This window comes from Centrocercus urophasianus, unplaced genomic scaffold (assembly GCF_019232065.1).
Source record: "Centrocercus urophasianus isolate 14NV4802_14NV808 unplaced genomic scaffold, USGS_Curo_1.0 seq_70, whole genome shotgun sequence".
Taxonomy (NCBI): domain Eukaryota; kingdom Metazoa; phylum Chordata; class Aves; order Galliformes; family Phasianidae; genus Centrocercus; species Centrocercus urophasianus.
The window spans coordinates 303,833-313,240 of NW_024885311.1; the positions used below are offsets into that span (position 1 = coordinate 303,833).

The following is a 9,408-nucleotide window of genomic DNA, read 5'->3' on the forward strand; positions in this document are numbered from 1 at the left end:
TTACCAACCACACGTGGGGGTGGTCCAACGCTGGCACGGGCCCTGCGGGGGGTGGCGATGCCCTGAGCCCGTCAGCGTCCGAGTGGCATTTGAACAACGCCCCGATGCCTGCGTTGACTTCAGGTCAGGACCCGATCGGACCCTTCCGGCTGCTCCATCCAATTCTAATTGCCTCCGCGCTTTGTTCCACCCTGGGGGCCGCCCGGCTGCTGGAGTCCCCCCAGCCCCCCGCAATGCTGCGGGGACCGCCGCCAGGTGGCAGCGCGGGCTGCGGTGCGGGGACGGCGGGCGGCGGCGGGGCCTTTTGCGGGGATGTTGTGAGGTTCCTCCCTCCGTCCCAACCCGTTCTGGGGCCCCCTGAGCTGTGACCGCGCTGCAGTGCCCGCAGAGGTGACGATGTTGGCGCCGCGCTGTGCCCCACGCCGGGGTTGTGGTGTCAGCGGGTCACAGATGTGGGGCACTGTGGGCTCAGCTTCTCCAGCAGGGCAGGTGACAGCAGGGACATCGATCTCCTGCCTGCTGTCCCCCACACCTCGCCGGCATCGTGTCAGCAGCTCACCCCAAACTCGTGGCCGCTTCTTTGTCACCCCAGCACGACACAAAGGCCAGGCTGGCAGTGTGCTGCGCTCCCTGCAGGACCTCGCAGAGCCGTGTCCCTGCTGCAGGGTGCTCTGTCTCACCTCAACCGTGGCCTTGCTGAAATCTTGAGGCCAGGAGGAACAGAGGAAAGAGTCAAACAGGTCAGAATGTTTGCAGCAGGGAATTTGAGCCTACCTGCACAGGACGGGTTGCTCTGCGCCCATCAGTACTGCAGCTCAGCGTTCCATTGGTGCCACCTGGCCACGATGCTGGGGCAGCTGCCAGGCACCAGGATGCTGAGCCTGGGAAACAAAAGGGACTGGCAGCGCCCAGCACTCGTGACTGTGCCTGCAGGAATGAAGCTGGGCAGGTGCTCAGCTCGCGTGGCTCAGTGCCTCCTGGGTCGCACACTGGCCCTGCTGCCCAGGGCCACGACATGGCACAGCAGGGCAGGGTGACGTGACACGAGGGATGGGCACGCAGCCACCTGCGCTTGCTGGGCTGGAGGAGGGCTCTGGTATTTACCCCGCTCTGCCACCATCATACCTCGCACACTGGTTTGAGGTGAGCAGCAGGGAGAACCTGTGGGGGTCCCCCCTCATCCCAGCACCCAGACGTGGCAGGGGCAGCACCAGGCAGATGGGCGCCAGGCTGGAGGCTTGGACACATCCCAGGGACAGATCCCAACTGCCAGCACAGGGCTGAACCCAGCAGGAGCGCATCCAGCCTGGGTCCCAAATACACCGGCTGAGGGACAGGCAGAATGCATCCCGCATGCATCCCTCAGTCCTGCCCTGTGTACCAGTGCACTTGGGAAATGGCAACAAATGGGCCGGCACAGCTCCACTGCCCACCCAGCCACCCCTCCTGGGCAAAAAGTGACCCACTTGTGAGATCAGCAACATCTTCTCCAAGCAGCGATGCTTGGCCACCAGCCCTGGGCAGACAGCCTGCTCCCAGACCTGCCACGCGTGGTCACCAGTGAGTGACCCAGCACGGGGCATGGCCACATCTGGGCACCCTACAGGCATCTGCTGCCCTCCCCTCGGCGAAGGGGTGCGTGGTGGGGGTACGTTTCCCTGGGCATTGCTTCCAGGTGGGATCTGCAGCCCTGGGGTTGGTCTGCCCCTCCTGGGCACGCTTCTTGGCAGCAGGACGGAGGTGAACCCACCGCTGTGAGCAAACAACCGCGAGCGGCGGCCGAGAGCAGCGCCCGCACAGCCGGAGTGGGTGAAACTCCGGGCAGCGCCGTCCGAGGCTCTGACAATGATTAAACTGGCCAACCCAGATTTCCCGGCAAGGCAGCGCTGGGCTGGGGCCGATGGTTCATATTATGCAAATCACCTGGATCAGGGAGCATGAACGTTTCAGGGCTGGAATTCCCCTCCGGCCTCCAGATCGCGTTACGCCACGCGTGCTATAAAAGAGAGAAGGCAGGGCAGGATCTGCCCATCGGCGCAGCTGTGGTGGCGGTGGGCAGGGCTCGCTCGCTGCTCTCTGGATTTAGCCGCTGCCCAGGGATTACAGCGCAGAAGGTACCCAAGATTTTCCTCTCTGGTGGGGAAGTCCCCCAGCCTCGGCGGCCGCTTTGCTCCCTCCGTGTGTGCTGGGGACGTGCTCGGTGCTTTCTGGCTCTTCACTGGTTTTCCCATCGTTGCCTTTTGGGGAGCAGCGAGGCGGTGGGCTCCAGGCGACCAGCAGGATGCAACTCTTCCACTGTGGCCTCGCAGCCCTGCAGCTGATGGGATTTGCCTATTGTACCAACTTGGAGGATGGCCCTGCTCGTGGGGCATCTGTGGGGCTGGGCAGCATTTGATGGTCCTGCAACGTCCATCCCCACGGAGGGGCTGTCTCACCGACAGTGGGACCACCTGCTTGCCGTCCCTGTGGTGCGAGCAGGGATAGGTGCTGGGGAGGGGGCTTTGGTGAGGAGGATGCCACGTCCTCATCCTGCTACAGCTCAGCCCCATGGCAATCAGTGCAGCACTGGGTGGGGGGGCTCAGCAGTGGCAGTGCCGGATGGAGGCACAGAGATCGTGGGGTTACAGTGGGCGCTGTGGGTTTGGGTGTCTGGTGCCAGGGCTCACTGTCACCTCTCGTCACAGAACTTGATGGCGGCATCTTGTGAGATCAGCAACATCTTCTCCAACTACATCAGCGCCATGTACCAACCCGAGGAGGTGCAGCTGCCCCTGGATGTGCTGGGATGCCCCGGGGAGGACAGCAGCATGGGGCTGAGCCTCTCCACCAGCCAAACCCTGGCAGAGGGCACAGGTGGGATGGGGCACAGCGGCGGTGGGGTGCAGTGGTGGTGGCGTGCAGGTGCGGTGCCCAGCACACAGGGCATAAACGAGGTGGTGCTGGAAGGGCATTGCAAGGACACAGTCCCACTGGGACAGGTCGAGGCTTGTATCGTGCCTCAGTTTCCCCAGGAGTATTTTGGCTGGAGGGTACTTCAGCTGGCACAAGGTGTGATGGCAGCCCCATATAACACACTGTGCCTGTGGGACCGGCTCAGGTGCCCAGCCCTACGCTAAGTCTCATTCTCTGTCCCTTGCAGACAAGCCGGAGTGGTTCGGTGAGCTCCCGTACTTCTGGACCAAGGTGCAGGTGCTGGAGTGGATCAGCTACCATGTGGAGAAGAACAAATACGATGCCAGCTCCATTGACTTCTCCTGCTGCAACATGGATGGGCGCGCGCTCTGCCACTGCACCAGGGACCAGATGCGCCTCATATTTGGGCCACTGGGGGATGAGCTGTACGACCGCCTGCATGAGATCAGTGAGTGTCCCGCGTCCCCTCAGTCCCCAGGTCTGGCAGCTCACAGATTGAGGCCAAGAGCCCTGTGCCAGCCCAGGGCGGGGGCACAGAGAAAGGCCCGTGCAGGGCTGGGCTCTGCTGCCCTCTGTGCTGAAGCATCACTAATCCCTGTTCCCTGGAACCCCGCAGCCTCTGACGAGCTGAGCTGGATCATTGAGCTGCTGGAGAAAGAGGATGCGGATTCCCAAGAGACCTCCCTGGACAGCAGCCACCTGGGTACGAGGGGGGCCACGGGCTTTTCCCCAGTGCCACAAGGGGTGCAGGAAGGGCTCACCCTCTTCTTCATTTCTCTGCCTCCTCCAGAGCTCGGCAATCCCTGTGCCAAGGACTCCCTGGAGGACCTGAAGCCCACAAACCCTTTCCTCGCCACAGACTTCACCTGCTTGTCCGGCGCCATGTCCCCAGGCAGCTCTGACCTCTCAGGTCAGTGTTTTCATAGAGCCATAGAATTTTACCTGGCTCAGAGCTCCCTTTGCTCACACAAAGCTGAAAGAGCACCAAGTGTGGCTCCATTCCTGGCTGATGCTGGGAGGAGGGGGCAGAGCCCGAGGGAAGCTCCTCGTGCTGCAAAGAGCCACGATCTGAGCCCTGTCCCTGTGCCCCCCAGGGCCCGTCATGTCCCACAGTCCCAACTCGCAGGACTCCGGTGGAAGTGACCTCGACCTCGATCCCATGGAAGCAAAGCTTTTTCCTGAGGGTGAGTTACTGGGAGAGCAGAATGTGGCTGCTTCCCATCTTCTGGAGGAGCAGAGCCAGGCAGTGATCTTGGAGCATCTGCCTGCCCCACTGGGATGGGTTTTCTCTGTGCCCTGGGCCCATTTCTTCCCACTGACAGTGGCGATGGTGCACGGGGATGGTGGAACAGAGCTGGGGCAGTGGGGATCTTGGTGGGAGGAGGGAGGGACAATGCTGGATGGAATGGGAGGACTCTGCTCTACGGAACGGGCTTGTAAAGAGGGTGCAGCCCCTGGTCCTGCTATCCCCAGCCAGCTCTCCCCCTGGAAGGCGCCTCTGAGCCCAGGGTGAGGGAGCTGCAATCTACAGGTAACTAACATGTCCCCTTGTTGGTGTGCAGATGGCTTTGCAGGCAGCAAGAAAGGGGATGGCAAACACGGCAAGCGGAAACGGGGCCGGCCCCGAAAACTCAGCAAGGACAGCAGAGAGTGCCTGGAGGGTCGGAAAAGTAAGCACTGTACGTCCTAACCTGAGCCCTAACCCTTACCTCAGCCCTGGCCCTGCTGGCTCCTTGGCAGGACACGAGGGGCAGCACGGTGCTCGCTGGCTGTGCCCGTGGCAGGAGGACCCCTCCCATAACAGCTCACTCTCTTCTCAGCCCCACGAGGAACTCACCTGTGGGAGTTCATCCGTGACATCCTGATCCACCCCGAGCTGAACGAGGGGCTGATGAAGTGGGAGGACCGACGTGAGGGCGTCTTCAAGTTCCTGCGCTCCGAGGCGGTGGCTCAGCTCTGGGGGCAGAAGAAGAAGAACAGCAGCATGACCTACGAGAAGCTGAGCCGAGCAATGCGGTGAGTGCCCCCACATCCCCTCCAGGGAGGGGGACTGCCCACACACCAACGTGAGGGCTGCATCCAGAGCCCTGAGCCCTCCTCTGTCCCCTGCAGGTATTACTACAAACGGGAGATCTTGGAGAGGGTCGACGGACGCCGCCTGGTCTACAAGTTTGGGAAGAACTCCAGTGGATGGAAGGAGGAGGAGGTGCTCAACAGGAACAAGGAGCTGTAGGAGCCCCGGATCAGCCCCTGGCTCCTTGGCAGGAGTTTTTTGCGTGCAGACGGACTGGAAGCTGCTGCCCCATGCAGCGCATGGCGCTCCGAGCCTTGCGTGGGCACATTCGTGTGTGCTGGTGTCCACCAGCACCAAGGTGTTTAAAGCTAATATTTTGGCTCCAGTAGGTTATTGTAAACCATTATTTCTCTTGCTGGATTTGTACCTCCAACTGGAGAGGCAGTGACTTTGGGACTTTGTCTGTTTCAAAGCCTGGACAAGAACAATGGGGAAAAGAAGCGTGAGTGGCGTTGGGCAGTGCTGTGATGGCGCAGCAGGCTCCTGCTGGCACCCACCCGTGACTCGTCCCAGCCACCTGCTCCTTGTGGGTGGGTGAAGCCCCTCTGTGCAGCATCTCAGAGCAACGTCTGCCACGAGAAGATGGAAACACTTCAGAGCTTCACCCGATCCCGGCGAGCCCAAAGAGCGCCCAAGGACTGAGTTCACCACGGCTTGGCTGTGTTTCCAGCCCGGCTCCCCAGGAATAGGCTTTTTCCCTAAGAGTAGCTTCTAATTTATGTAAGAGGAAACGAATATACAGATATATTTTTTCATGTGTAAGATGTTCTCGCATGATGGCGTGCACTGTAGGGCACATGCATGTCCTGCATTGCTCACGGGAGGTGACGCTCAGCTGGACTGAAGTGATGTCAGGGTGCACAGGCTGGAACTGTGTTAGCCCTGGGAGTGAGATGCCGGCCCACCAGGCACCCACAGATCCCTCCTTTTGAGCTGGGAATGTCAGAGGAATAAATTGTTGTTTGGTTGGGGTTTTGTAACCCTGTCTTACTGTGACTGCTTTTGTTGAAGGTGAAGTTGGGACTGAAGATGCCCCTGGGGAGCCTGGCAAAGGCTCAGAAATGCATTTTAGCAGGGGGCTGACTGTTGTTCCCTCCCTCGCTGCCAGAGGCACGGCACGGTTAGGGATCACCCTTATGGCACTTGTAAAGCTGCAAGGTGACTTGTGCACAAGGTGTCACATACAGCACCTGTGCCAGCTGCCCTGGGCTGTGCTGCCTACAGGAGCTGGAGCTGCCCCAGCGCGTGGCCACAGCTTGCAGGTGGGGCTGTGCCTTACAGCAAGGATGGATTTAGGGATGGGAGAACCACGGGCCCTGCTGCGAGTTGTCGCTCCCAGGCTCCTCACGGCCGTAGCCCCGGGCACCCCACGCCTCTGCTGAGCTGCTGAGCCCACCCAGTAGGAGATCCCAAGAGGGAATTCACAGTCAAAGTCCTGGGATGACAAAGTGATGGGTGAGAAGGAAAGGCCGCCCTTATATCCCGCCGGGCCGCAGCCCCCGGGTGCACCAGGAGATGGGGCCTCCTGCTGAGGTGAGGAGAGGTCCCACGTGTGGCTGTGTGCTGGGCTGCAGCCACCAGCGCTCTGCAGAGCTCCTTACGCAACCCAGCACTGGGAACGGGTTCTCCTGGCTGCTCGGGGCCCATCCTGACCTCAGGCTGCACTGGGAGGCAGGGAGATGCTCGGGATGCCCACGCAAACACCGCGTGCAGCACGGGACCACGGCGGTGGCACCGGGAGGGGGACGGTGATGAGGAGAAGCCGGGAGCTGCGCCGCGGCTGCCATCCCTGGCGGGAGCTCAGGGCTGTGGGCGAGGTGTTTATTCTCCCTCCATAGATAACCCCAGCAGGTTGGCAGGCAGAGCGCAGCGCTTTGTCACGCAGCCCGCTGCCTTGCCAAGCGCGCCCTGTTTGCTCAAGCAGTTTCATTTCTTTCCCGCTGCGGTTTGTGTTACCTAACGAGCTCGGGACAATGTTTAACCAGCCCTTGGCAACAGCAGGAACCCTGTCTGCCTCGCCTCGCCGTGTCCCCGCTGCCACCCCGCTCGGGTCCGTCCTCCCCACGGCCCCGTGCCATCGCAGGCGGTGAGGGGGCAGAGCAGGGCTGTGTGCTTATGGGATGGGGCACACGCTCCTGCATCTCCTTTCGCGGGTCCGAGGATGGAAGGGGGCTGAGGCCGCTCCCACGTGTGCACACAAACACACGGAAACCTCTGCCATGACCTCCAGGCCCGCGCTGCGCCAAGCCGGCAGAGCCTCTGGCATGGAAAGGAGATGATTTATCTGAGCGTTTATTTTCCTCATCTCACAGGAGGTGCCCAGATCCCACGGCTGTGGCAAACCGTGGTGAATAGAAACAGAGCATTTTCCACCTTGTGCACCAGAACTGCTCCCACCAGGTGGTCCCAGGCAGAACGCAGGGCTGACACTCAGCTCCCACGGAAATGCCTTCATCCACCTTCAAGGCTGTGCATTAAAGCGGGGTTCTGTCTTCTGAAAACACCCACTGGGATGGCGGGACCCCCGATCCCAATGGGAACACGAGGGTGGTTGGCCCTGGCCAGCTCTCGCCTGGACCCTTGTTCCCAGAGCACACTGCTGTGTGTTTCTCTGTGGTGGGATGTTTCTCTGCTGCCCTTCTCCCTGGGGCACTTTGTCCAGGTGGGAATCAGCCCTTCGGATTCTGGGAGCAAGAAAAAGTTCTTGCTCCTTGGATTCTTGGATTCTGCAGAAAGAAAAAGGTGTGTAAAGCTGACAAGGTTTGGTCCTGCTGGAAACATCCGATGAAAAGCCTTGGGAACCAACCTGTGAGGCATTTATTGCAGCCCTGATAAGAAGCACTCTCCCTGCTGCATTTCACTCCAGTCCCTGACCAGCCCCAGGCTTACTTCATGCAACCCAGGCTAAAACCTGCTGGGTCCCAAGGCAAGTTTTAGCTATGTGTGGTTTGGCACAGACAGAACCAGGCTGCAGAGCTCCCACACTTTGCTAAGAACACGGTAATGCTGTGCCATTTGGGCTGCCCATTGCTTTGGGTGCCTTTCCAGCAGTGGGTCAGGCTACCAGCTCAGCTGGCACAAATACACCCAGGGAAAGTCTCCCTGATGGGCATCCAATCCGTATGTGTGAGCATGGAGGGATGGGTTGATGCTTGGACTAGATGATCTTCGTGGTCTTTTCCAACCTTAACGATTCTACGATACCCCTGAGCTGAGCTGAAAGCAGCCAAGCAGGGGATAGCAGTGGGGATTGCTCTGCCTGGGGACAGATGTCCCTGCAGTTGGGTAAAGTGAGGTGCAAGGGTGCTGTGTGGGAAAGCCCCTCCCTGCTGCACAAGGGAGGAAAGCGGTTTGCTGCTGACTGCATCGTGGTCCTGGAAAGAGCCTTGTGGCTTAGGGCTCAGCAGCTTTAGGTAATAGGAAGAGGGGACATGCTGTAAGGGTGTGGAACAGTTATACAAAAGGAGAGTAATGGGGAGGGAAGGGCTGACAGCCGGGCGATGTGTGCTCTATAGCAGCAGGTAGGACGTGGTGCTGGGGGTTTGTGGCAGGTCTCTGCCGGTTTCAGGGCTGGGTGGGCACCTGTGGGGCCGCGTCCCTCTTCCCTGGGTCACAGCCATCACTGGGGCTCACCGACCACGCTCCCCCACCTGGCAGCTCAGGGGTTCCTTGCCTAATTGCTGCCAGCAGCAGCTGCCCCGGGGGTGCCTGGCTCTCCCAGCAGAGCTGATGGTAACTCCTCTGTTCAACCCTGGGCTGTTTGGTTGTTAAACAAGAGGGCGGCTGTTCCCACTGTCGGAACGGGGAAGCGGTGGCTGCCTGGAACCAGAGGCAGCAGGCTGCCAGCAGCCGGGCGCACGGGGGGCACTGCAGGGCACCAGGACCAGTGGGGCACACCGTGAGTCCCCACCAGCCCTCACCCACCTAAGCCTTCCCATCACGCCCACCCATGGGTTTGGTTCCTCTGCCCCACACTCTGTTTGCTGTCCCCCTGGAGCTGAGGCTCTGCCTTACGTATGTGGAGCTCTGGCTGGCCACGTGTCCACAAGATCAGATGTGGGGCTGAATCCTCCCCATCTCACATTCCCTGCCCAGAGATTTCCCCTCCTGCAGACAGTGGCACATCACAGGCTGCCCAGATGAGGACTGAGTGGCCTCTGGCACCCCCAGAAGGATGGCGCTGGTTGGTCTTGTCTCCCTTTCCTTCCCTCCACCACTTCCAACAAAGATCCCAGTTCTGTCTCACGGTGAGACAAAAAGAAATTTTCATTGCATTCTTGTTTCTTGGCCAACTCTACCCTTTGTTATCCACCAAACATGCCATGGAGCCTGGCACTGCACCAACTTGCAAATGAAGTCACTGGAAAATGCCGGAATGAGGGGGCAGGACCTGAGGGCCCCATGTGAGGGGCAGGTTGGCT

At 60.3% G+C, this 9,408-nt stretch overlaps 1 protein-coding gene across 4 annotated transcripts; it reads left to right on the forward strand.

The window, feature by feature from the left end:
* The first annotated feature begins 2,006 nt into the window (after nt 1–2,006).
* On the forward strand, nt 2,007–5,967 carry ELF3 (E74 like ETS transcription factor 3). 4 transcript variants are annotated; one of them, XM_042837418.1, is made up of 9 exons: nt 2,007–2,114; nt 2,685–2,853; nt 3,140–3,361; nt 3,530–3,616; nt 3,704–3,823; nt 4,008–4,097; nt 4,476–4,592; nt 4,734–4,929; nt 5,026–5,967. In XM_042837418.1, the coding sequence occupies exons 2-9, from the start codon at nt 2,691–2,693 to the stop codon at nt 5,144–5,146; spliced, it is 1,116 nt and encodes a 371-aa protein (XP_042693352.1). In that variant the 5' UTR covers nt 2,007–2,114; nt 2,685–2,690; the 3' UTR covers nt 5,147–5,967. The 4 variants fall into 4 exon arrangements, with proteins under 4 accessions (XP_042693352.1, XP_042693354.1, XP_042693355.1 ...); XM_042837420.1 differs by having other exon boundaries at nt 4,476–4,583; XM_042837421.1 differs by lacking the exon at nt 2,007–2,114 and adding an exon at nt 2,121–2,468.
* Nucleotides 5,968–9,408: the final 3,441 nt, after the last annotated feature.

What these genes read in the sequence shown, in the direction of transcription:
- ELF3 (XM_042837419.1), top strand. Translation starts at nt 2,514, where the DNA reads ATGCCACGTCCTCATCCTGCTACAGCTCAGCCCCATGGCAATCAGTGC. An exon ending in CGACCGCCTGCATGAGATCA is followed by an intron (nt 3,362 to 3,529) that starts GTGAGTGTCCCG and finishes GGAACCCCGCAG; the next exon opens with CCTCTGACGAGCTGAGCTGG. An exon ending in CCTGGACAGCAGCCACCTGG is followed by an intron (nt 3,617 to 3,703) that starts GTACGAGGGGGG and finishes TGCCTCCTCCAG; the next exon opens with AGCTCGGCAATCCCTGTGCC.